Below are 27932 nucleotides of genomic sequence, written 5' to 3' on the forward strand. Positions count from 1 at the left end.
GGAAAATTTACTACTTACTGACGTCACAAGCAGACTGCAGAGGCCTTCTATCTCTAGAAGGTGCTGGTTATAAACGGCTCGGAACATTTCAGGAAAAACTAGTATGTAAATCAATATCAAACGTATTTTTGGTTTCAGAGAGCACTCTAGAAATCACATAGATGATGCACCTTCAAAAATACATTTTTTTTTGTCCGTACCAGGATTCGAACCCGGGATCGCGGGATGAAAGACACGTACACTGGTACACTACGCTATACCTACCGGTGTTGTCTTTCGTTGCATTCTCAAGAGTTTCAGTGGCTCGCTGCAACTGCTTGGTCCGACTCCTCGTCACAAGTCCAGGAAGATTACGAATGTCTGGATGTTGGCTCGCATTCTTTTGTGTGATGCTTGGCTCCTCTGGATGTAGATCTTGTTGCTCTTTTGGGGTCATGATACGGCTCCATCCGTAATACATGAATGATATCCTTTAACTGCCGCTTCTTCCGGGACTTTTCCTCGCGTGGTTCCACTTCATACGTGACCTCTGACACCTTCTTCAAAACACGATGTGGTCCAAAGTAGCGCTTCAGAAGCTTCTCGGACAAACCGACTTTGCGGACTGGTGTGAAAATCCAGACGAGGTCACCTTTCTTGTACTTTGACATCACGATGAGTCTCGTCGTAACGTTTTATCTTTCGCCTGGGCCTTTAAGATATGTTAAGTCTTGCAAGTTCTCGAATTTCCTCCCCATTTTTTATTAATTTGGATATATAGTCACTAGAAGCATGGTTGGGATCATCCGGTAATATGACATCCAGTGCAGTCTCTACATCACATCCATGAACAAGGAAGAATGAGCTAAAGCCAGTTGTTTCCTGTTCTGCCGAATTATACGCAAACGTGACATATGGCAAAAGTCCTAATCTTTTTTGTTCTGCGTCGACATACATAGATAGCCTATCTGCTAGAGTTTTGTTGAACCTTTCCGTTACCCGTTTGTTTGGGGATGATATGCCGTAGCTAGTAGATGAGAAGTCTTGCACAGCTCGTTTATTTCCTTTACTAGATTCGACAAAAACGATCGACCTCTGTCGCTGATAATTTCTTCAGAAGATCCGTGCTTTAAGATCACATCTTCAACTAGAAATTTCGCAATTTCAATTGCATCACCGCTTGGCAGAGCTTTCGTGATGGTAAATCGTGTAAAATAATCGGTACATACAATTATCCATCGGTTCCCTTGATTTGTTAGCGGGAATCGCCCAAGCAGATCTATCCCTATTTTATGAAATGGGGCGTCAGCAGGTTTAATTGGTTGAAGATATCCTGGGAATCATTGTCAAGAGGATTTTTTTTGGCATTTTGGCATTTTGGCTGTCTTTGGCATTCCTTGCAATGAGACATATAACGATGTACAGTTCTATATAGTCCCGACCAGTAGACCTTTTTGCGTACTTTATCATACGTCTTTGCCAAACCTAAATGACCAGCTGTAGATGCATCATGAAGGCTTTTTATCCATCCGGAGATGTTTTAGCAAGACCTAGAGCTATGGTTTTCCCAAAGGATCGTTGTTCTTTTTGTACAAAATCCCATCCAATATCTGAAAGTTTCGGTAGCCACAAGTTTCTTCTAGTTTCTTTTGGATTTTTACAACTGAGAGTCCTTCAATATGGCTCGTCTTTAAAGTTCGAGATGGCATTGAGAAATGGTATGTCTTAAGCCATTTCTTCTGCTTAAGGTTCAAGCAAAGTGTGTCTAGAAAGGCAGTCGGCATCGCTATGTCTCTTCCCACTTTTAAAAACCCCCCGTTATGTCGTATTCTTGTAGGTCTAATGCACGTCTTACCAATCTTCCCGACGGATCCTTTAGATTTGCGAGCCAGCGAAAAGAGTGATGGTCGGTTACAACTGTGGAAGGGCGTCCGAAGAGGTAAGGCCGAAACTTGTTCAAAGCCCATACCAAGGGCCCATACGACAGCCAAGTACTTCTTTTTGGTTGTTGAGTAATTTTTCGCCGACTTCAAAAGTGATCGTGAAGCGTATGAAATCGGTTTTTCGTTCCCATTTTGGATCTGTATAAGAACTTCACCCACAGCGTATCCACTGGCATCCGTATGTATATGGGTTTATGCTTCAGGCTTGAAGTAGCCAAGCACTGGGTGTTCCGTGAGACATGATTTCAGGTGGTCAAATGACGATTGTTGCTCCTCTTTCCAAGCGAATTTTGCATCTTTCTTCAACAAACGATGCAATGGTGGGACTGTGACACAGAATCGTCTGAAATAGGAGCAAATTCCTAAGAATCCCCTCACGTCGGAAATGTTTTCCGGGATTGGAAATCTTTCGATGGCTTCTAGTTTTGCTGGATCTGGATGAATATCTTCTTTATCTACTAAGTGACCTAGAATCTTAAGTTTCTTCTGTCCGAAACAACATTTCTTATGGTTCAAAGTTAATCCAGCTCTTTGTATACATTGTAATACCAGTCTCAGTCGTGAAAGATGTTCTTCAAAAGTTGATCCATAAACCATTACGTTATCCAAGCAACATAAGCAAATATGTCATTTCAATCCTGTCCATATCATTCTCTCAAATGTAGCAGGTGCATTGCAGAGACCAAAAGGCATCACCTTAAACTGGTAAAGACCATCGGGTGTAATGAATGCTGTCTTTTCTTTATCTTGCTCGTCCACTAGTATTTGCCAGTAACCAGATTTGAGGTCCATAGAGGAATAGATGCTTGCCCCAGTGAGACTGTTCAATGTGTCATCAATACGTGGCAGTGGATATACATCCTTGGTAATTTTATTTAGGCGACGGTAATCAACACAAAATCACCATGTTCCATCATTTTTTTTTCACTAACAACTGGTGAAGACCAAGGATTCTCGCATGGTTCAATTATGTCCAGTTTCAGCAATTTATCGACTTCGTCTTGTATTATATGCCTTTCTGTAAGCGACACTCGATAAGGCTTCTGTTTTACAGGAAGAGCGTCACCGGTGTTCATCTTGTGCTTCACACTATTTGCAATCTTCGCCGACTTCGTTCCAAAATCAAAAATGACGATGAACTCATTCCAGCAATTATAAAATTTTTGCACGTTCTTCATCATCAAGATGAGGATCGAAGAATTGTTCCAGTTTCTCTAGTTTTACGTCTATTGTAACTTTGTGCTTTTCTCTATCTTCTGCTGATCCAGTATCACTAGATAGAAAACACAACTGACAGTCTTCAAGCTCTGTGAGGTCAAATAAAGAAACCCCCCCCCCCCTGCTGTACGAGTTTAGACTGGGAGGAAATGCTTGATGCCCATATGTCACCTCAACCATAGCTCTCTAAAGGGCTATAGCCGAGGGCGGCAAATTTGAAGAAAGAGTGGCCGAGAAAATTAGTAGAATGGGAGAAGGGCTGCAAAATTTGTATAACCCTAAATAAATCGACCTCTGTCGAGCAGTGCCGTCTTAACATATGCTCCTACCCGAGCATGGCCCGGGTCTTCAAGATCGGGAGAGGGGGAATCTCATAAAAGTGAGATCCGGTTAAAATTTTAGGGAGCGAGCGTGTAAATTGATACGGACAAACATTTCTAGCCAGGGTAGGGCCTCAAAAATATCACTTTGCCCAGTCCCTTTATGCTCTTAAGAGATTCCTGCTGCCGAGACAGTAAGTGCAGTAAGTTTGGTCAGTGGGTGGCCTAGAAAAATTGCGAGCACGTGAGTGGGCAAAACAGGTGCTTGGAGCGTGAGCAAGCAAGTAAATGAACAAAAGAGTGACCTACGATGCGAGGGGATCAAGTCAGTGAGTCACCGAAAACGCATGCAAACACGTGAATGACCAAAAATGGCATAGAGCATGAGGATCCAAGAATTGTTCCAGTTTCTCTAGTTTTACGTCTATTGAAACTTTGTGCTTTTCTCTATCTTCGTGTAATGGTGTAAATGGTCAAAGGAATCATGTCATCGAGATCTATAAAGCAAGGAATCATGTCATTGAGATCTATAAAGCAAGGAATCATGTCATTGAGATCTATAAAGCAAGGAATCATGTCATTGTGAGACCAAAATAGTACCCAGAGTGTGTGCAAGTACGTGAGTGACCAAAACAGTGCGTAAGCATGTTGAATGACTAGAAGAGTGACTTGGAGAGTGTGTGAGCATAAGAGTGACTTGGAGAGTGTGTGAGCATGAGAGTGACTTGGAGAGTGTGTGAGCATGAGAGTGACTTGGAGAGTGTGTGAGCATGAGAGTGACTTGGAGAGTGTGTGAGCATAAGAGTGACTTGGAGAGTGTGTGAGCATAAGAGTGACTTGGAGAGTGTGTGAGCATAAGAGTGACTTGGAGAGTGTGTGAGCATAAGAGTGACTTAGAGTCACAGGTGTACTTGCAGGGGGGGGGCAAGCGGGTTATAGCATAGAGTACGTATTCGAGAAAAGAGTAATCAAGAAAATTAGACTGGAATGGGAGAAGGGCGGCAAAGTTCGTGTAGCCCACGGGCGGCAAAACCGTAAATACTCCTCTGAATGCAACTAACTGCAACTAAGTTTTGTCAATAAGAACTGTGCAATGTAGGGTGCAAAAATTATGATAATAATGTTTTCAGAAGTCTCATTCATGTTAGTTCTATTTCGAAAATTGTTGCGAAACATCTTTGAAAAAAAATCTTTGGTTTAAAGCTTCATAAAGTTTGAAATAACCTGTTGATACATGGGCAAGATAAGAGAAGTCGTATTTGGGAGTGGGGGGGGGGGGGAGCGGGAACTAACATATGATGACATCTAATTCAACAAATAAGCAAACCATTCATTAAATGTCATCTTCATTCAAATAAACAAAAAAATCAACATGTGGCCACAGACTTCTGAAATATGCTTCGCTTGGTTTACTTTACGCCGCCATGCTTGTTCGTAAACTGAAACTATTTCGTCAAGCGAATCATTTTTGCTGTTCGTAAAACGATACCAAGGGTTGACTGTATATACAAAAGAAAGATCTCTGGAGACCACAAGTGTCTCTCGGAAAATGCGTTGAAACGCGAGCATAAGCCCTCAGGCTCCGGCTCCTATTAACCCCCACTGATGCAATCATTGCAATACTTGGACACTTACTTTCTTTCAAACCGAGTACAACTCCGGTCTATCACCATGACCAATTTATTACCAAACGAGTCATGCCAGAAGTGTGCACGTGTACTTAACAATCTGAGTGCTTATCTAGCGTTATGCGTTTGTTTCAGTGCTGCCACCTATTTCTCAAACTATGAATGAAAAGCAATTATCGAATATCTGTACCGTTGAGGGTCTGTGACGAGATTTATTTGAATGGGGGACCGGCTGGCATTCAAGTCTTGAATCTGAATCATTCTTATTGAAAACCAAATTTAGCCGACCACATCACTACTTTGCCATCGGCGGATGTGGGATCATCGCGATGCATGTCTCTTACTATAACCCCAAGACCACGCAGCCGGATATTTCTTTCAGGAGGAGGGGGGGGGGGGTCTTTCGGAGGGACAGAATTAGGCTTTTGAGGGAAGAGTCATTTCCCCCAAGGCAAGGGATCGCGGGCCACTTCATTGGTTTGAAAACGTATCGCGAGGCACATGAGTGATCTGAAAAATATGCCCCGGGTTGCTCAAGTGATCTGGAAATGTGTCGCGGACCACTTAATTGAAGTCAGTGTGTTCAGTGGGCCACTTAACCCACTTAACAGTTTTGCCCGAACATCGTGCTGATGCTGACCAGACCAGACCAGCATCAGAATTTTTCCCAAGTGCTGAAAAAGGGTCTTTTTCTGATTTGCTCGTACGCCGCTCGGGCAGCATATTTTTCCATGCCAACCCTCTGAATTGCCCGGCTTTATTTTATTTTTAGTGTGTAGTGTTTCTAATAGATGGCTGTAGTTGTCCAGTAAAGTTTGGATCGCAAAACTAAAGTAAACCAGATATTTTTGTCCCGATTGTGATATAAGACTTTGCTTATCTCCATGTTTTAAAATTTTTGTATGAAATAGGAATAGTATAAGTATTAAACAAATTCATGCTCTTTTCTGACATCAATTTCTGTAAAGTTTTCTTTCCAGTTCATCTAGGTGTTCGAAAAAAGCCAACTTTAAGTAAAAATTGCATTTTTTTTTCCGCTGTAATTAAAAATTAGCATAAATTAATAAATACAATACTTTGTAACGGTTTTGACCGCGGATTTGAATTTATGTAATCGATTTGAATACCAAGTTCATATATCAAAAATATGCTTATTTTTGGACACAATAATATGGCAAAAAAAGAAACTGTTACGTGGTTGATTGATCTGGGACAGCACCCCCAGGTCATTTAAGTGATCAATGTGCATCGTGTAACTGAAGTGATCAATGTGCATCGTGTAACTGAAGTGATCAATGTGCATCGTGTAACTGAAGTGATCAATGTGCATCGTGTAACTGAAGTGATCAATGTGCATCGTGTAACTGAAGTGATCAATGTGCATCGTGTAACTGAAGTGATCAATGTGCATCGTGTAACTGAAGTGATCAATGTGCATCGTGTAACTGAAGTGATCTAGGAATGTGCCACAGACCTGGACCGCGAACTGTGGAACTGTGCAGAGGATAGCTTAAGTCAAAGGGTTATCAACCTTTTGGAGATCGCATAAGCCACAATTATAGGTTTTAAAACGTGTCGCGGGTCACTTCAGTTATCTGAAAATATGCCACGGGATGCTTTGGTGATCTTTAAAGGTGCCACGAGTCACTGAAGTGACATGGAACTGTGTCGCGAGCACTCAAATGATCTGGAACTGTTCCGCGGGGTCACTTAAAGTGATCTTGGGCAGCACCCGGGTCATTTAAATGATCTTCAAATATGCCGTGGATCACTTATAACTAATCTGTAAACGTACCGCGGGTCAGTTAAGTGATCTGGGAATGTGCCGCAGACCCATGGACTGTGGAACTGGACCGCGGATCACTCAAGTCTAGGGTGCTCAACCTTTTGGTGATCGCAGGCCACACTTCATGGCTTTGAAAACGTGTCGCAGCCCACTTCGGCAATTTGAAAATATGCCACGGGATGCTTTGGTGATCTGTAAATTTGCCACGGATCACTACGAAGTGACCTGGAACTGTGCCGCAGACCACTTAAAAATTGAATATGCCTCGGGTCACTGAAGTGATCTGAAAATGTGGCGCTTTTAGTTTATTTTCACAAAATTACGTTGAGGTTGCGGCCCACATCAGATGACACTGGGGACTGCATATGGCCAACGGGTCATAGATTCGAACATGTATGCTCTAAGGCAGGGCTGGACAAAAAAAAAATCTGGGTGTCAGAAAAAGTTTTTAGTTGCCAAAAAAATTTTCACCCGCAGAAAAAGATTCAAAAAAGTCCTTCTTTTGACTTTCTTAGAGCATAGTGACCTTCTTTCATGTTGGCAGATATCAGGCCCGTAGCCAGAAATTTCGTTCGGGGAGGGGGGTCGAAAATGATAGAACAATATAGATTTGGCCATCTTTTTCTCTTTTTTCGGTCATTTTCTCACATTTCGGGGGGGGGGGGGACCATACCCTCATGTTGCCGCTGTGGTGGTCGAGTGGTGAATAGTGACGGACGGACTCGCGTCGTGAGGTCCTGGGTTCGAACCCCACCGTCGCCACAATGGTGGTCAGCTGGAATTAGTTTTCTACGGTTCCCAACTTCAAGGCGCGAATGCGAGCCGATCTCCCCTTTAAAAAGTCTCGCCGCAGAGAGCAACAGACCTACAAACAGTACATGTAACCCTATCATAACACATCACTCACTTTATTTCTGAAATATAGATGGCAGCTCTGAAAAATCAAACACAACACTACATACGCACTCAGACTGTGAGGTACATACACACAGTTACACTTAAGGCACAACTCACTAGGTAGTAATCGTCCATAGATGTTAATAGACTTGAGTTGTGCTCGGTTTGAAAGAAAGAAAGAATGACTCCTAAGTCCCCCCTCCCTTCGTACGGCTTTGGCAGATATACTGCAGGGGCGTAGCCAGAAATTTCGTTCGGGGGACGGGACCAAAGTGACAGAACAATGGATTTGGCCATCTTTTCCTCTTTTTTCGGCCATTTTCTCACATTTCGGCCCCCCCCCACTACGCCCTTGATATACTGGTATAAATTCCAAACATTTTGTGCTGTTCTCAGCCTGCTATTTGATAAATACGCAAAGTAACTTTTAGGCCCCCAATACCAATCTTTCAGTCGCCATGGTGACCTGCTGCCCTGGGACTTTCTCAGCTCTGGTCTCCATTGAAATTGAACATATGGTCTCCATTTTTATCTGCTTCAATATTTTTTTTGATTTACTCCACTTCGAATTAAAATTATTTAATTGAAAAGAAAATATTTTGAAATGATTATTTTTGTCACGAGATACAGAAAAATTTGCACGCACTGTATGTAATCTTTTTTTATGAAAGTCACGTGGTTTTGAGAGGAAATCACAAGAAGACGAGATGGAAGGTCCCCGTAATGATAACGTGCCCAACGTATGTAAACAACTATTTGAAAACAATAAAACGTCGCCTCGTGGGTTTTTTTTGAATATTTCGACATTTCTTTGTATGTTTGAATGATTTTTTTTATCATCATATCGATTTTTTACATATTTATTTCATATGTATTAATTTCTTTCCTTTCTATTATTATATTGTTATATATTTATTGTGGCTCTTCAATTTTTATTCCTCAACCCTATTTTCCATATAGTAGCTGAAATGTGACATATATGTCATTTATTGTTGCATGTGGAAGGGAATTCAGATTTATTTCACGTATAATTATTATTATATAAACAAGGGAATTTATTATTAATGAGGCCGTGGGCGCTATTGACGCAAGCAAACTTAACAATGCTAAAGCCAATAAGCATAATTATAATAATAGGAATATCACTAAGACTAAGGGGCCGTTCAAGTATTACGTAAGCAAATTTTGAGCCATTTTTGAACCCCTCCCCCCTCTTGTCAGCTAAATTTCATCATCAGCTCTGCCCCTCTGAATCCTAACTCATATTTTCATAAAGGATGGTCGATGACGTAAGCGTTATCCAAACCCCCCTCCCCCCATCGATGATGACGTAATACTTGAATGACCCCTAAACATCAAGACAACAACGGTCCTGCATGTTGTATAAATACAAGTTATAAGTATATTCTATGTATAAAAAATTAAAACCCGGACTTTTTCTGGGTATCCAGTTTCCTATAAATAACAAAAATAAATAAAATGATACAATCTTACTGGTTGGCGAAAATGCAATCCTAACGCTCGAAAAAGACTAAATGGTTGTTAAATGGTTGTAAAAAAAAAGATATACAAACGTAAAAAAAATTACAATTGAAAACTGAGGGGCACGTTGGCTAAAATTAACCCCCTATAAGTGGGGTTGCACCAAATGTGGCGATTATTTTATGTTGCCATCTGAATACTTTGGCTTTGTGGCTCTTTCAAAATTTTCCATTGGTGACAGTAAGGTTTTTCAATCTAACATGCTACCCTTATGTATTGTTGCACAATTTTTTCATTTGTTATTGTCACCATCATCTTGTCTCGTTATATCATGTTCGTCATCATTGAATTTTTATTGAGCTGATTCGTCATCATGCATCCTTTGCTTGGGAATATTAAAATTATTTTTTTATAGATCTTTCTTCAGTCAGATGAAAAACACTTCAGGTTTTTGACAAAATTTGGCGCAATATCTGCAAAAGAAGTTACAGTTTCTCACCCAAAATGTGTTAATAGCATGGTTTCAAACAGCAATCGCACCAAGAAACTCGGTTGGCATTGGATTTGCCAGAATAGGAACCCGAAGCCCAAATGTGATGGGTTGGTGCGCGAATCCTACATAGCCAATACTTTTCCTTCATTGGTTCTGGGTTTCCTCCTCACAATGCTCTAGCTTGTCAAAGAAAAGGAATGCCAAATTTCATTTTTTTGGTCATCTTGATTTTCACGATGTTAAAGATGTTTCGGGAGCAAAAAAATCCAGATTGCCAAGAAGGAAAAACTTTGGCGAAATTGGAAATCACCAATTTGGCGCAACTTATATAATTATGTATAATTACTATTATATGAACTTGAAATTCATTATTGAGTTTTGTATCAGAAGTTTAAAACAATGGATCAAGATTTGTAGATAATTCGATGTCCCCAACCAACATCAATCTCGCTAACAGAAATTTAACGATATAGTTCGCATTCAGCTTCAGTGATTCTCGCAGAACGCGGTTTTTTTAGATGGTTCAAGATACAAACATAGAAAACATGACAATTGGAAACTGAGGGCCCCACATTTCATCTGCGGGCCATGGATTAAGCATAAATGGCTTAGAGCATAGTTTCCCAACCTTTTTGTCTTATCGTCCCCCCCCCCTTCTTCAGAAATTTTTTTCTCCCATCGCAACGCAATCGAGCCCATAGGATCCTATGTTATAACCATAGCTTCTACTGCACCCCCTGGAACTTTCCATCGCCTACGTTAGGAATCACTGGCTGAGAGGGTGAGTCGCAATGAATTTCTTAAAGAGAAATTTTGATTTCTTAGCCTTCAAATAGTTTTGCTATTAACAGAAATTATTATTATTATTATAATTGATAACATAAAGATATTTTCTTTTGAAATTTTAATTAAAAAAAAAAATATTTTTTGCATCCAAAAAAAAATTTATGATCTTCAAAAGGGGAAGCCCCTCTATGCCCTCCCCGCATATGTCTCTGATCCCGATATGAGTTAGGAGGTAGGGGGCAGAGCTGACAAAATTTTGCTGACAGGGAGGCCATTCAAGAAGCCATTCAAAAATGGCTAAAAATCTGCTGACACAATACTTGAATGGCCTCTAACTGCTCTTACATTCTTTCAAAACCATTATTTTTTCTTTCAGATTTTATTGTGCAGTTGCGCCTTGCGTTCTGTCCCTTTCTTCCAATAAGGGATCATTCAAGTATTACATCAGCATCGATAGGGAGAAGGTATTTTCGGATTTGCTGACTTTTGATGGGGAGGGGGGGGGTTGCATGATGCTTACGTCATCTTATACATCAACGACCTTTATAAAAATATGAAATATTCTTAATGACATCTTATTCTTTGGACCAAAATAGATAAAAGCCTTAAACTATTTTGCAGGCACCTGAACTAACATTCTCCCCATAGGCAGAGATTGACTTGAAAGTCTGTGGGTGTGGGGCATGATGATGATGTCAATTCGTATATACACATATACATTAGATTAGTCGACTCCACCTTTGACCTTGGGAGACCCCCCCCCCCCCCGTATAATCTGCCCATAAGGGCCCTTTCACACGGAGCGGATGCGGGTCCGGAAGAAGTTTTAACAATTGGAATATACTGCGCCTTTCACACGAGCCGAAAAATCTCCGCACCTAGGAAATGTTCATGCGGGTCCGGACGTCGTCCGCATGTGTCAAAACCTAAGTGCGGGCTCCGCATCCGCACATAGAAGTTTTGACAATAGGTTTATTCGGAGCTATTCAGACGATGCGGAGCGAATTCGTCCGCATCTTTGGCTACTTTTTGAAGGTGATTTTGCACGGAATGTTTTTAATTATTTGCCATAAATACCCTTAAAAACACCATATGAGGGTCTCTGTTCATCAAATATGATGTACCCACATACGTCTATCCCTCCATTTCCTTCTGAGATTGCGATATAGCAACTCATGCCTTTTGTCCATATTTCACAATTTTATACAATAAAACCTGTCAACAAGGGCCACTGACGGGACCAAAATTATAAGCCGTTCTGTTCATTACGAATATTTAATTGACGACATACTTTAATAACTTTTAAATTTAATTTAAAAATTTTAATTTTTTTTCTTTTTAAATTTTTAAAATTATTTAAAAAATTATAAATATTTGAAATATTATTTTAAATATTTATTTTTTTTTTAAATTTTTATTATTTTTTTAAATTTTTAATCTTTTAATTTTTTCAAACTTTAAAAAAATACTTTTATTAAACAACGTTATCCACGTACGGTGTTCACTCAGGGCCGGATTAAGACGTTTGAAGACCCTAGCTCTTGAATATTTTTGGTGGTTCCCCCGATACCTACAAGTATATTTTACTCGATATTCAGTCTATAAACTGAAAAAATGAAATTTTATATTTCAAAAATGACTAATCTAAGGATGGGATTTCACTATAAAAGGTTTATGAAAGTTATTTTATAAAACTTGAAAAAAGCAACTAATAAATTTATTAGTTGCTTTTTTTTAAATAATTGTTATAAAATTTTTATAGTGTAATCCGGCCGGGATTATACTATAAAGTTTTATAAAAGAACTTTTATGAAAGTTGAAAAATTCAACCAATAGGCGCATCGGTTGCATTCAAGAAAATGCAACCGGTGCACACACACACACATTTTGCATTCAAAAAATTTTTGAATTTGAATTTTTCACGTTTTATCAAACAGCTTTTACAAAACTTTTATAGTGTAATCCCGGCCTAAGGCTGGTATTACACTATAAAACATGAAAAATGTAACCAATAAACACATCTGTTACATTCGAGCGAACTTAACTGATCGGCCTATCGGTTGCATTTTTCAAGTTTTATAAACTAACTTTTATAAAACTTTTATACTGTAATCCAGGCCTAAGACAGAATTGTGATGTGAATATTTCTAAGCACAGACAATTTTTGAAAGTCTTCACCCCTCCCCTTTTTTTCTACTTGCAAATTCTTTGATATCTCCTGAATTTTTTTTTTAGGAACATATTAGTTTTGGATGTTTTTGGAATTTTTCTTTCATATTTTTCCGGAAAGACGGATTTTTTTTTTCAAAATGTTTTGAAAATATTTGAAGACATTTTCTCCCATCGACTACTTGTGAGGATCGGAATTAAGACATCTTTATTCCCATATTCTATGTGGCTCTAGACTAAACCACCAAAGAATACCTCTAGGCTGCCTATGGCCACTGAATCAGGGGTGAAGGAGAAAAACAGTTACAAAAATTACGAAAAAATAGTTTTTATGCACGAATTTCGAACTAAAGATGCGGGCGATTCGTCCGCATCTTCAGCGCTCGTTTGAAAGGGTATGCGGACCTGCATCCGCTCCGTGTGAAAGGGGCCTTACTCTCTCTATTGTTAAGTCCCCTACAGAGCCACTCTAGTGATATCAAAGGTTTCATGGATCCAAGTGATCTGGAAATATGTCCGGGCGGCTTAAGTGCTCTGGAACTGTGCCATGCACCTGGAACTGTGCCATGCACCTGGAATGTGCCAGTTAACTTGAGTGATGTAGAACTGCATTGGGAGACCTCTTAAGTGCTCCAAAACTGCCACATGTCACTCAATGGATCACTAAATGCACCACGGATCGCTTATACATATTTTCTGGAACTGTCATGGGTCACTTAAGTGATCTGCGAATGTGCCATGGCCTTACTTGAGTGATCTGAAAATCGGCAAAGGGTGCTGCTTGAATGCTCTGGAATTGTACCACAGGTGACTTCAGCGATCTGTAAAAATGTGCCGCTTAGTTTATTTTTACAAAATTAGGTTTGAGGTGGCAGGTCACATCAGATAACCACAAGGACCATAGGTTTAGCATATATGGCTCAGAGGGTGGGTTGCAATGATTTTTCATAAAGAAATTTTGATTTCTTAGCCTCCAAATAGCATTGAAATTAACAGAAATGGATTATAATAATATGTAGGGTATTTTATTTCGAAATTTTTATTTTTTAAATAATTTTTTTTATCATTTGGGGGAGGGGGTACGAGCCCCCCACACCCCTGCGCACATCTCTGGTCCCAGCAGTATGCGTTAGGAGGCAGACCTGACAAAATTTTGCTGGGGAGGGGGTCAGAGTTTTGCTGACTTTTGATGGAGGGGGGGTCAAAAATGGCAAAAAATTTGCTGTCGTAATACTTGAACGAACCGTAAGATGAAGCCCATGGCAGGCCTAAATCCATTGATATCTATTATTTCAGTTCAGTTTGTGAAGATAGAGACAAAAGATATCTCGAGATTTTTGAAGAATTCCATTCGCCTTATGGCCGAAGCGTCATAATTTTTCAAATCGCTATCACCCAAAATTTTTTGTATCTTTAAAATTAAATCTTTTCACTCCTAATTCCCTTGTTATAGCGAGATTTTCTCATTAAGAGCCATACTCGTTATATATTTTAATTTATTGATTTGAATATTCACAGAAATAGTTTTGTTTTAGCATTCAGCAATAGTAATTATTTTTTTTTATCGTAACAGTGCAGAAGGAAAATGACACAGGAATGGGAGCCCGTTGCACGAATATATGATCCTCTCAAAGCTGGCAGTATTGATGGCACAGACACTGTACCACACGATCATGGAATCATTCGGGCTATGGAGGTTCAGTTATTCATCATCACTAATTAATTACTGCTTTGAAATTTTTTTTTTGTTTTAATATTTGGAATTGATGATCATGTGCAATAATTTATGATATTGACAGTTTGGGTAGCTCGTTCTATAGAGAAGAAAAAGTAATTAGCCGTACATACTCTTGTATAAGAAGTTTTTTTTATCGTTCAAAAATTCATATACAGTGAAACCTCTATTTCTCGAAAAACTGTGTCTCGAAAAATGAAGAAATCATTGCATTTTCTGTACTAAATCTATGAATTTTCACCTCTCTGTCTCGAAGTAATTTTCGAAAAACTCTCTATTTCGTAAGCCAAGCCCAATGATAGCAAAAAGAAAACACGAAAATTCTTTTTTCTTTTGTGTAAAAATTTCTTTTCTGGCTTTTCTCTGGAGGTAAAAGAAACTGTTTCGAAGGAATTATTTGTATTGTAGCCCATTGTGTTGATGGATCTTGTCGATCCTGTGATTGACAGAGGGGCGGATGGCTTGTTCACCATGGCAGAGAGTCAGCCAACAGATAATTCAAAGTTGTTTCAAGGAAGAGTTCGAATCTGTTCATCTCAGTGATGAAAGAATCAGATCTGGCAAACAAGTGGAGTTTCAACAAAACTCAGAATAATGTTGAACATGGAATTTCAGAACATTTCCAAACACTGGAAAAAAAATTCAAACATATTTTACTGTTTTTTCGGGTTTGAAGACCATCATCTGTTTGAGTTAGTTCTCAAGGTTCCCACAACACAAGTGGTTGGCTTAAATTGTTTTTTCAGGTTCGAAGAACCCGAAAAACAATTTTCATTAAATAAACCGTATTAAACCGTATCAAATATTTTATTGTATTTGCATATAGTGTAATTGAACATTAGAAATGAATTACCTTTTGGGTTTGATAATACGATTGAATAATCGACGTTTGGGTGTACCCAAAATTCGAAAACGAACATGCCTATACGCGTTTCGAAACTGTATGAAGTTCCTTCATCAGTAGCAGAAACAAAGAAGAATTTTTTGTACAGTACAGTTGCTTCTGCTACTGATGAAGGAACTTCATATAGTTCCGAAACGCGTATAGCCGTGTTCGTTTTGGAATTTTGGGTACACCCAAACGTCGATTATTCAATCGTATTAACTGAACATTGATTGTGTAGCTTAACTGATAAATTTCATCAGTATGTAGTAAAATATAGTACGGTATTTGTTTGTTTATAAATCAATCAAAATTTTCGCCATTATTTTGGCAGGTTTTCATTTCTCGAATAAAAAAACTCTTATTTCATGAAAATTCTCTATCTCGAAATTTTTTCGGTCCCGTCAGTTTCGAGAGAGAGAGGTTTGACTGTATTGGGGGAGTACTTATATATGGGCCACTTTTTGAAGAGAAAAAGTTCTGAGTTTTACCAATACCCCCCCCCCCTTCCTATACTAGGTGTTCATTAACTTAATTCTGACATGCAAAGTGTGTTCTAAGAGGTCGATGAAAACAGCCATCTTTGCAGCATCGTAGAGCCTTTGGGGCAAGCAATATACCAAGATCCCTTACATCAAGGGCGTAGCGAGGGGGGGGGGGACTTGGGGGTCTGGTCCCCCCCCCGAAATGTGAGAAAATGACCGAAAAAAGGGAAAAAGATGGCCAAATCCATTGTTCTGTCACTTTGGTCCCCCCCCAAAATGAAAGTGGTCCTCCCCGGAACAAAATTTCTGGCTACGCCCCTGCCTTACATGTTGGACAAAATTGATGGGGGGGGGGGGGGTGATTGCTATCCAAGGTTAATCTAAAGCATCCCCTTCCCTTACATCTAGAGACCCCGGGTAGTGCCCAGGTAAGCACATGTGTTAAGACTGCGTGGTGTGAAAGGCGTTTCCAAAGAAAAAAAAACCAACACAAGTTTATGGCCTAAAAATGGTAGGCACCTCACATATTGTACACTCTTACCTTCTTGTCCTCGCAGTAGCCATAGATGAAATGGGGAAAAAACATATTATTGCTGTTCTGTAAAGTATTGGCGGAATAAATGGAAGAAAAATATTTTTAAGGTTTTCATTATTTTTTGTCTAGACTTTTATCGCTCAGAAATATACTTTTTTTTTTCCTTCTTAAAAATTTGCCAAATTTTTTGGGGTCAGCTTGTACACAAATGGGCTGATATAGGAGTATATACAGCATACATGAGTAATAAAAAATAAAATGAAAGCGACACACAGAAAAATATGACTGGATGTCTCTAGTGATTTGATGGATGATACGAAATTTTCCTGTAATAAACACAATAGATTCACAAAGGCTTTTTGTATAATGTATGGTGACTGCAATAGATACAGCACAGCACCTTGGCAAATCTCTTAATCCTAAATTATCCGGCTGTTCTTAAAAATCAAGTCTCCACTTTTCAAATACTACAGTAATATTTTGAAGTTAAATGATAGGTGGGACAGACGACAAGTGTGTAGGTTGAATTCGCGCAAGTCAGAGTACAGTTTTTTGTAGAAATATATATGGATATTAGTTAAAACTGGGACCAAATTTTTTTGGGAAAACTCCCATCTATTTGTTTCCTATATCCATGTAATGCTATGGTACTCTTCTATGGCTTCATAAAATCTAGCTTGCAATGTAAATGCAATCTAGTCCAGTGAAAAAGACTGCATTCCCTTAAAATCTGTGCACATGAAAGTAGTGTGTTAAATGCTTTAAATGTTTCGATAATACCTTGGCCTATTGAAAGAAATTAGCTGGTTGCACAGGAGGCATGAAAAAACTTTCCACCATCAGTTGAAATTAATTGAAAGCTATAAATCGCAGGTGCAATATCATTAAAAAGCATCACATTAAACAAATTATATTTCAAACTATACTAGTCATTGGACTTCAGGTATGAAATTATGACCTTTGTAAAAATGGCTGATACCCCAAACAAGCCTTGGGATTCCATCTCTAAATCCCGGCAAAGTTTCCATCTTCTTATACTGTAACCTCTATAAAAGCAGAGTAGTTTCATTACATATCACATTCTGACAGAATGAAACTGCGCTTTTGAATAATGACCACTTAATAATCTCTACTATTTCAGTAATAATTCCGTGACTATGATTGAATTTTAGAAATGTGTTTTTGTTTTTCTTCCCAGAAAACTGTAACTCTGAAATGTTGCAATTCTGAGTCACGTAAGTCGAGGTATTACTGTCATTGTGCTGTTCAAAGCTTTGAAACACATTTATGAAGCAAATGCCATTATGTAAGCCATGTGCAGAGTATGCCCCAGACATGTGGTTATTTTACTAAAATCAGGAGAGAAAACCAAGAGTCAGGTCTTCTGAAGATTAAGATTATCGCGTGTGAAAACAAAAATTTACACTTGTTGTCCACTAGTAAGATGAATATATTGTTGCACGATGATGTCATAGCATACTGGCCAACTTTTAATTCTCTCTAGGGGAAGACCTAAACTCAATCATTTCAAAAGAAAATTGGATTTGTCTGCCATATTCATGTCTTGAACTAAAGATTATCAAATCCCTAATTCTCTCACAACCAGTTTCCTCCTTACACCACTAAAACGTCTCTTTATGCATTGCTAGACATATTGCACGTTTCTCATACTACAAACTATCATCTTCAATTTTACATGACCTTCCTCTTCTGACAAAAATCCCTGTGTTTAGGCATGATGAAAATGCATTGAACACAAAGATTTATAGTAGCGGTTCTGTACCAGTGCTCCGTGTGCACTCTCCAGGGGCTCCGTGACCACTCAAGGAAAATAAAATAAAAAAACCAGTAAATTAAAAAAAAATTACCTATTTTCCTTCATATATAATTTGCAGATTATCTGTTAAAGTCTCGCTGCAGAGAGCAACACGTCTACAACGGTATAATTATTCATTCATTACACTTCAATCACTATGAGTTGAGTAAGAAAAAAAAATCATAGTTAAAAAAATTGATTGCAGATGACAGCATTACACTTAACAAGCATTACACAAAAACTAACTTCACGGCAGGTTCACTATACATACACACATATTCCAACATGTACCAGTTTGTTAGAAGTTCTGCAGAGGAATATGGACAAGGTGCATGTCTGGTTTAGTAGTAGTAGATTATCTGTTAAAGTGATTAAGCATTAGAAAATGCAGATTATGTACTGCTGCAGATAATCTGCAGAAAATGATGTTATCAGCCACTAAAATATGACTCTCCTAGTTATGGATTCAATGAAAGCTCATATTCAAGAAAACATAAAAGACGATTGCAAAAACTGGTGTTTGTCTTTCAGTCATACCTTGTTGTTTGACTAAGAAGTTGCAGCCTTTAGATTCAGGAATAAACAGGTCATTTAAAAGCAAAGTTAGACCCTATTGGGAAAAGTTTGATGACTGAAGAAATCCATTCCTATACAAAGGGGGAAATTTACGCCGAGCTTCTTATGCTGATGTATGCCAGTAGGTTAGTGATGCTTGGAAAGAGGTGATTATAAAGAGTTCATTCACAAAATGTGAACTTGTGTGTGGAACTTTGGACTCTGGTTAATCTGACTCTGAAAATGAAAATCCTGTTGATGATTATTACACTGACTCTTTCGAATTAGATGAAGAACTGTTGCACTTATTTAATTCCGAATCATGAGTCTGAATTTGAAAATTTTTGATTGAACTGTAAATTTTGTTTTGTGTGTAAGTAATGCTATTGCTTCATAAATAAGTTTAATTAGCATACCAATGGATTTTGATTATTGAAATACTACGTATTTTTTTAAATCCTGCAGATAATACGCAGCAGCAGATTATATGTTGATTTTTCCCCCTTCAAATTTTGCATGCAGATTATGCACAGGAAAATATGGTATAAATATTTTTAAATAATAAAAATAAATCTAAATTTGATCAATAATTAAAAAATATGCCGTCTGAGCTCCGCCTCATAGAATTTTCAACTAACAAAGGGTTCTGAGAGTCAAAAAAAGGTTGAAAACGGCTGATTTTGAGTGTTCCAATTAATAACATCTCTTGCAAGTGCTTGGTGTGCCATTCAGAAACATAGCAAAATATGACTTGTCATATTTTTGTACACAAAATATGACATGCCATAAAAATCAGAGCCCTAGTTATAAGTATTATCAAAAACCCCTAAAGACCCGATGTTATCACTTTAAGGGGCATGCACATATGCTTTATATATGCATTGCATATGGACAAAAAATGCAAAAATTTTATGAGTATGTTGTCTCTTATGTAAATACTCATTACAAAGATAGGTACAATAACTTGAGTAATTACCTTTGACAATCCTATTGTTAAAGAGCATACCAAAGGCAGAATGTAATAAATCGAAGGTGATTTGATGTGCGAATGAATCCCATTTATCCACATGATTATTAATTCTATTCAAAATCTTTACAGGCAGATTATAAACCCAATAAACTTGTTGTTGGAGACCCCAGAGCAACTATTTTTGTTGGTCGACTTGATCCAGAAACTACGGAACAGACGCTGAAAAAGGTTTGTGGAAAAATAAAAAACATTCCCATTTTATGAAAAATCTAAAAAAAATGAATATTTAGCAATAGACAATATTATAATTTTCCTTTCGATCAAAAATATTCTAGGATATACGGTGTAACATGTATGGTACAACAGGCCTAGGAATGAGTTTTCTGTCATAATGTTATTTGAACATGTATGAAACTGACCAGAATTTTTGGTAGCTTTTCTCTCAGCTGGTAAAAAATGCTTAATTTTATTTTCATGGCTGCTTGATCACAAGACTGAAAATATTTCATACCTACCCTCTATTTAATAATGATATTTGACGATTGGTATTTTTTACTGTTATTAACCTATTTTTGACTGATGTTGCATTTGCAAAATGCTTTAAATTTTTTCAATTACAATCCTCCCTCTGTATTTGTGGGGGTTATGTTACAGGGGTGACCACAAATTCATGGAAAATCCATGAATAACCCACATTCAAAAATTTTATTCTTTAGGCATCTCATTTTTACAGTATCTTCTGTGTGTGGAAGAAGTATAGTGATTCAAGGCAATGCTTTAATTTGTTAGTGTAGTAACAAGGCTTCCTTTACCAATTTTTTTACATGTGAAAAACGTACTACAGATGGGTCTATTTCATGGAAGCAATCTATTGCTGATTTAAAATTGTAAAACCTTTGCTACATTGCTCACAATGAACTTGTCTTGTTATTCTCAATCTTGATCATTTTCATAAGGTATCGCTTCTGTTTCAGAAGCAAAGTCAGCTCAATTAATGCCCTCCTCTGTCGATATCTGAAATTGCTATTAATTAATTCTCGAATTTCTTTTATCCCTACATCAGTGAACCATTAATAATCCAGAAAAATTAATTTTATTATACCAAGCTTTCCCATTGTTCATACAAAATACTGGAAGTTGCCACTTATTCTTTTCATTACTACCTCATGGATTTGCAGATTAAATGATGATGGCTATAGTGTGATGTTATAGAATTATACATTGCATAGCTTGCATACCTTTTTTATGTCAATCACAGAAAAAAACACTTTCTACATGAGACGTGGATCCAGGGCCATACAGTAACAGGTGTAGCTACGGCAACGGTTGATAAAATTTTACGTTCTTATTTCTTGATATACTATGGAAGAACGTGGCAAAGTTTTTCCCATTTATTTTTTGGGAAAAAGGATGCAGAATACATACTTGTTTTTTTAAGCAAGAAATCTTTTCAGAAGAAAGTTGTAGATTATTTCATGGTGATCCCACCAGACAAACAATATGCCCTTCTTGTGTGTTAGTGTGCTTCTGGTGAAATTTTTTGCTCTCTCAGCAGGCAATTTCTAGCTGGATTGTCGAGGTATTGAATGTCCATAGTAGAAACATTATCGTACTGTTCTGGCAGGTGGACTCGCCTAAGACATAATTTATCAGGGTTGCAGCCCTGAAAGCACCAAGCTTGGATTTTCAGTGGAACCAAACAATGCGACAAATTTTAGATTTTTCAACAGAAATTTACACATCCCATATTACACCTAAAAGTTGCAAACAATGGACAAAATTTTGCGTGTTACTAGAACACACTTTAATGTTTCCAAAACGATCATGATTATACAAATTAGACTGCAAACATGACTACTGAATCTCATCTGACACTACCTATCATTTCCTGGCAAGAACTTTGTTCTCCACTGTAGACTCATTGATGCCATAACAGGAAACAGCAGAGCTAAAAAAACCTTTGTCAATATTTTGAATTTTTAAGTTTTTGATTTGTAGAAACATTTAAACAACAGTTCATTATATTTTCAGAAGCACCAGAAAAACTTTTGCTGGGGGGGGGGGGGTTAAATATTTATTAAATACACCCAACATATAGTTTGTTCCCATATGAGAATTATTACCTCTCTAGTGTTTTCCAAAAAAAAATCCTGAGAAAGATACAAACATTTTTGGAAATTAAAAGGTCTAATGAGAAAGAGAGGAGCGTAGCATCGTATTTTTAAAGATGCGTGTTTATTTATTTACTTATTCATTTATTCAAGCATAAAAAGTACATATACAATTGGAGGAGACATACCCAAGGAACCAGGAAAGACTCATACTGGATACTTAATACATACACAAATTGATGAACATAAAGTATAAATGATACACAAACTATAAAATAATTATAGGTAAGAGAAAAAAATATATATATCATTAAACTGTGACAACCATGGTGGTGGTGCTTTGAGTAGTAATGTGGGAAGGGATAATTGAAGGGTATAAAAAGTGCTGAAGACATGTAAGCTTTAGGTGGAGAAAAAAATATATACATATGAACACAAAAATAAATTCATTGGGAAAAATTACAAAATAAATATATATATAAAAAAAATTCAAAAGTGCTTTTCCATGTTAGTCTCAGATAAGAGGTATGATTTAATTAATTTTTTGTAGGTAGCCAGAGAGGCATTTGTATAGAAATTCAAAGAAAATGAATTATAGAACTTTGGAATAATATATGTACAGTGTTTTCTAGCTGATAAAGATGTCGAAAAGGTAATATTTGTTGGCGGTTATGAAGGGCAAATGTGGGCGAGTGATAATCATTAGTAATAAGTCGTAAAATTCTATTTTGAATACAAACAATCAGTTGAAGATTAGTAAGGTAGTCGCTGCCCTAAGCAAGAAGACTGTACATAAGATGGGAATGGAAAAAAAGCATAGTGAAGCGTCAATAACAAAAAGGTGTCAGTAGAGCATTGTTTAAGGTAATAGAATTTATGAAGTATAAATCTAAGTTTATTTAATAAATATTTAAAATTTGGTTTCCATTTCATATCTTGGTCAATATGCAAACCTAGATATTTCGTTGTACTGACTTGCTCTAGATCTCGACAAGTACAAGAAAAATCATTGTTGCAGTTAATATCATGCTCCTCATTAAAAAGTCTCGCCGCAGAGAACAACAGGCCTACAACAGTATAATTATTCATTCATTACACTTCACTTACTACGTGTTGAGAAAAACTGAGTTAAAAAAAATTGATTGCAGATGGCAGCACTACACATAACAAGCATTACTTAGACACAAACTTCATGGAAGATTCACTATATGTACACATATTCCAACTTGTACCAATTCGTTAGAAGTTCCGCAGAGAAATATGGACAAGGTGCATGGAAAACAATGCTTAAGTCAGGTTGGTTAGTGGGATTTAACAAAAAATTTATAAACTTGGTTTAAGTAATGTTAATTTGGAGGCCATTAGCGTGGAACCAATTTCTTACTTTTAAGAGATCATTGTTAACAATATTTTGGTGAGATTGATAATCAGAAGCAGAAAAGAACCATATCTCATCCACGAGCGCAATTATTTAACAAGTTGTTAAACCCTTACTATTACCTTGAAAATATAAGCATATAATTTGGGAGCTAATAATTTGATGTACGAGTTTCAGATTATGAGCACATTTACAGAATGAATTATGCTTGTGAACTGAAGTTCCAATGTATAAGTTTATTTTTTTAATCATTTTTTACAATTGAAAGAAAAGATTATATACATTTCCTCATTCTTAGAAGTATGATTATATACTTTTTCCACTTCAAGAATCATGTTTATGAATTTCAATTGTATGTATTCTGGGTTTAGGTTTTTTCTCGCTGTGGTGATATCAAAAGCATGCGATTAGTCCGCGATGTTGTAACCGGGTTCTCAAAATGCTACGCATTCATTGAGTATTACGATCGATATAATGCTGTCAAAGCTGAAAAGGATATGAATCAGATTGTCATCGATTCTAGAGAAGTTTTTGTCGATTGTGAGTGTGAGCGCACGCTCAAAGGATGGGTTCCACGGAGGCTAGGTAACTATTATACGTTTCTTATTATATTGTAATTTCTTTCACATTTTTTATAAAAGCATGAGTAAATTGATAAAATATTAAACCTTCATGATAGCAGGAATGAAGATTGAACATCTTCAGAGTATCATGATAGCAGGAATGCAATTTCTCAGTTCGATGAAAATGAGACGAATAATGTTTTTGGGGCTGTTGTCAATTGAAACAGGTTCTTTGCATAGAGGACAGTCAGTATGAGTTCATTTCCCTTAATGTTTCCCCAACACTACCACTACTCAACCTCTCTTTTCTTCCAATCTAAAACAACTCTGGTCTATTGTCATGGGTGTATATCAGTTTCCCAAAGTGGGTAATATTGTCCCCTTGGTGGGCGATGGAATGGTCCAGTGGGGTGATAGAAGCTGAAGATTAAACATAGAATCCTTTCGATTTGGGAACTAGGTTTTTCAGACTTTTTGTATCTTGATAAAAAATCCTTAAAGATGTTTTGCAAAAATAAAAAATCCATCAGTCCTTGCAATCCTAGGCAGACCATGTTTTCTCGAGAAAAATACTGGAAATTGGGATTTTAAACATGGAAATTGCCAATTGTCATCAGATGTGATGGTCAAAGGGAGCAAAGTTGCCAATAACTGCTAAAATTTCCACAAATATTCCAGTAGCAGAAATTGAAGCTCTACTGCAAATCAGGAAAAAGTGTATTAGAATGAAGTTTATGGGGAGGGGGAATGTTTAACATGACAAATATGCAAGATAAAAAATATTAATATTTATAGTCATAATTACCATAAAGTAATTTGGCAAAATTTTAATCCTTCATTTCAGTGAAGAACTAAAATTCAAGTAGGCTTCTTCGAAAAAACGGAAGATCTATATAAAAAAAGTCGGGTGACCAAACTTATGGGAAATAAGGTAATGTTCTTGAAAACAGGTCATATGGTCACCATATGCAATTCCCCCAAAAATCCCTATTTTCCTCCTTTTATTTGTATGACATGTTTTCTTCATCAGCAAAATATTTTGTCACGTGACAAACTACAGATTTTTCGTCTGAAAGAATTAGCACTTAGGAATTCATAACAAAAGCAGCACCTGACAGGCTGTAAAAGCACAAGTTACATGCTTCAATCATTGGTATGTCAGCATTTGGAAATGCCTTGAACTTCTAACTAAAAATGAATAATCAAATTCAGTATCCATTAACACAACTCACACACCTGGCAATGATGCTAACTGCTAGTGTAAGGGAAAACATTGACAGATATAAATTCATACTGACCATGGGGAGATAGAACCAGTTTTCAAAATGCAGAATCTTTTCTGCCTGTGAGAAATTTTTATAGTATAAAAAGAATGAAGAAATAGAGGGTGCTCACACACAATATGGGTCAGCAGACTAGAGTTATTACCTCTCTGGAAAATGACTAAAAAACCTTCAGACCAAATCTGAACTTGATTGGAATTGGCATAAATTTGAGAAAAAAAATACTTAATAGATTGAACTTTGTCGATTGTTTATACTTTGTATATAAAGAAATCAAGGTGATTTTTTTTCTGCTTTTTTTGCAATGAAAAGACCGCCCAATTTTCTTCTTTGTTCTTTTTCAATTTTTCATTGGAAATGTTAATTTTTTATTTCTTTCAAAAAAAAAAAAAAAAAATAGGTGGAGGTCTTAGCGGGAAAAAAGAATCAGGCCAGCTGAGATTTGGGGGGAAAGATCGCCCGTTCAAGAAACCACTACAGCTTTTCAAAATGCAGTCGAGGGATAGAAGACATTATAGAGATGACCGTAGAGATCATGGTGGTAGTCGTTATCGAGACAGATTTTCCTACAGAGAGCGAGATTGAGCATTTAAGCATCAATTGTAAAATTTGTATTTTTGTCATATGTAAATACACATTTTTTCCCCTTATAAGTTTCATTCTTCCAACAATCTTGAGATATGTGTAAAGTATATGGAAGAAGTTAAAATTTTAGCCTAGCATGTGGTGAAAAAAAAGAAGTTATTTGATTGTATAGACGTCATATCAAACTTGAAGTTGTTCTTTCTGTCATAATAGTCTTTGAGACTTTTGTATAGATTAGGTTTCGCATGTGTCTCATTTAATGGCAGTAAATAAGATCAAATACAAAAATTAAACATATTTGTATCAATTGATAGTTTGCATAAACTGAATTTGTTACAGCCATTGTCTATCTGTACAGCTAATAGTAGAGTAGAACTCCCCTAATCTGTAATAAAGGGGAGGGGGGGGGGGACAAACCCTTTTTGGATGCCAGTAAATATTTCTGAAGACTAAAATGATGTTGTGATATAATATACACTTTTCAAAGAGTAAATGTAGGTTTATACATGTATAATATGTATGTATGATATTAATGCATATATGTTCAACTCATCGCCCATAGGCTATATATGGCCCTCAGTGTCATCTGATGTGGCCTGGGACTCGAAAACTAATTTTGTAAAAATAAACTAAGCACATTTCCACATCACTTGCACAGTCCACAGCACATTTATACATCACTTAAAGTGACCTACGATGCAGTTCCATGTCACTTGAGTGACCTACATCACATTCATAGTTAAGCAACCTGTCGCACAGTTCCAAATCACTCAAGCACCCCACGACACATTTACAGATCACTAAAGAAACCTAGGGAGTGCTCCAGATCAATCAATAAAGTGACCTGCACTCTTCTAAAGGTTGAACACCCTTGCTATAATGTAATAGGTATGCCTATGGAACATTATATGTATGATGCATACCAGGGGCACACAACTTTTTTTGTCTGGAGAACAGATATGTGGCATTGCTTCTGTTTGTGGGCCAGAAATTTTTATATAAAGTGTGACTTATTTTATGGCACATTTCTGTAATGGGACATACTGATTATTTTTATAACAAAATGCCCCATTTTTTCAGTCACAATTTTTTATGACAAATTGCGACTTCGCTTACCCCTGACAACTTTTTTATTGTAGAGATCCCTATTTTGCATAATTTTATTGAGATAATGTTGCCTGTCTAGGTTTATCTTATTGTGTGTATTGATACTCTGAAAAATATTTTGCGTGCCGTATGTGGAACACCTTGGTGAGCCCACAGCCTTGAGGTTATGCAGCCTCTGATGCTTACATATTTACAATATGATGTCATATAATAAGTACAATGTGTACATATGTATATAGAATCTAATATGCATGCTGTGTACAATGTAGAATCTAATATGTATAATAAATTGTGTGTTTCTGTAATATTGATGTATAATAAAATATTGCTTTTATAAATAATAAATACTGCTTTTATCACTTTTATTGGTGATTATGTATAATACCCAAATGATGTTGGTAAACTTAATGAATGCTAAAAACATTAGTACTTTTTTTAGTAATTCCCTTGGGGATGATGAACTTGATAAATACAGTCGACTTGATTACAGTAAACACGATATTACAGATTTTCACATATAACAAAGTTTTTACATTTCCCTTGAATTTCGTAATGCTTATCAAGATGGTATGAATAGCAAAGTTCACGTATAACACATATTTCTGCAATGGTTTTTTGTTTCATTATAAGTGGGTCCAACTGTGTGGGGAAAAAACCCAAATGACTGTGGTGTGTTTGATAAATACTATCAGAGTCAGATAATCTCCTTTTAACATGGTTTCTGAAAGTCTCAATGTAAATATTTGTGTTGATCGCAACCCTGATTTAAATGTTTTCTTTGTTTTAATGGATATATACATGTTGGTTTTAATTTGTTAAATTGTTCTACTGTAACTGGTGAATTTCATGAATATGAAAAAATTCCCAAATGAGTCTAGTGTGATGAAAATTGACTATTCAGCCTTGGAGACTTGTCTCTCAGAGTTTTTCTCAATGTTTCCCCAACGCTAGTGGTTGGCATCGTCAGGAGAAAGATTCTTTTCTGATTTCTCCTGAAGATACCAATCTTTAGTGCTCAAAAAACGTCGAGAGAAAAACTTGGACTTCAAACCTGAATAGTAAATTTTCATCAAATTATGGCAGCAAAAATCTTATCAAACATTGAGTCCAGTGTGTTTGATGAATGCAATTTGGATTCCAATATTACAAACCTCCATATAACAATTTTTAAGAATTCCCTGTGCAAATATTTGTGTTTATTCTCAACCCTGATTCATATTTAATA

At 36.9% G+C, this 27932-nt stretch overlaps 1 protein-coding gene across 2 annotated transcripts; it reads left to right on the forward strand.

Moving 5' to 3' along the window:
- Window positions 1–8480: 8480 nt before the first annotated feature.
- Window positions 8481–27052, forward strand: LOC149066848 (U11/U12 small nuclear ribonucleoprotein 35 kDa protein-like). 2 transcript variants are annotated; one of them, XM_089253216.1, is made up of 5 exons: window positions 8481–8584; window positions 14275–14397; window positions 19810–19908; window positions 23541–23754; window positions 25416–27052. In XM_089253216.1, the coding sequence occupies exons 2-5, from the start codon at window positions 14287–14289 to the stop codon at window positions 25598–25600; spliced, it is 609 nt and encodes a 202-aa protein (XP_089109342.1). In that variant the 5' UTR covers window positions 8481–8584; window positions 14275–14286; the 3' UTR covers window positions 25601–27052. The 2 variants fall into 2 exon arrangements, with proteins under 2 accessions (XP_089109342.1, XP_089109343.1); XM_089253217.1 differs by having other exon boundaries at window positions 8513–8551.
- Window positions 27053–27932: the final 880 nt, after the last annotated feature.

Source organism: Pholcus phalangioides, unplaced genomic scaffold (genome assembly GCF_987345545.1).
Source record: "Pholcus phalangioides strain wild (caught in Gottingen) unplaced genomic scaffold, Ppha-v1.0 ptg000032l_1, whole genome shotgun sequence".
Taxonomy (NCBI): domain Eukaryota; kingdom Metazoa; phylum Arthropoda; class Arachnida; order Araneae; family Pholcidae; genus Pholcus; species Pholcus phalangioides.

What these genes read in the sequence shown, in the direction of transcription:
- LOC149066848 (XM_089253216.1), top strand. Translation starts at nt 14,287, where the DNA reads ATGACACAGGAATGGGAGCCCGTTGCACGAATATATGATCCTCTCAAA. An exon ending in GAATCATTCGGGCTATGGAG is followed by an intron (nt 14,398 to 19,809) that starts GTTCAGTTATTC and finishes AAATCTTTACAG; the next exon opens with GCAGATTATAAACCCAATAA. An exon ending in ATGGGTTCCACGGAGGCTAG is followed by an intron (nt 23,755 to 25,415) that starts GTAACTATTATA and finishes AAAAAAAAATAG; the next exon opens with GTGGAGGTCTTAGCGGGAAA.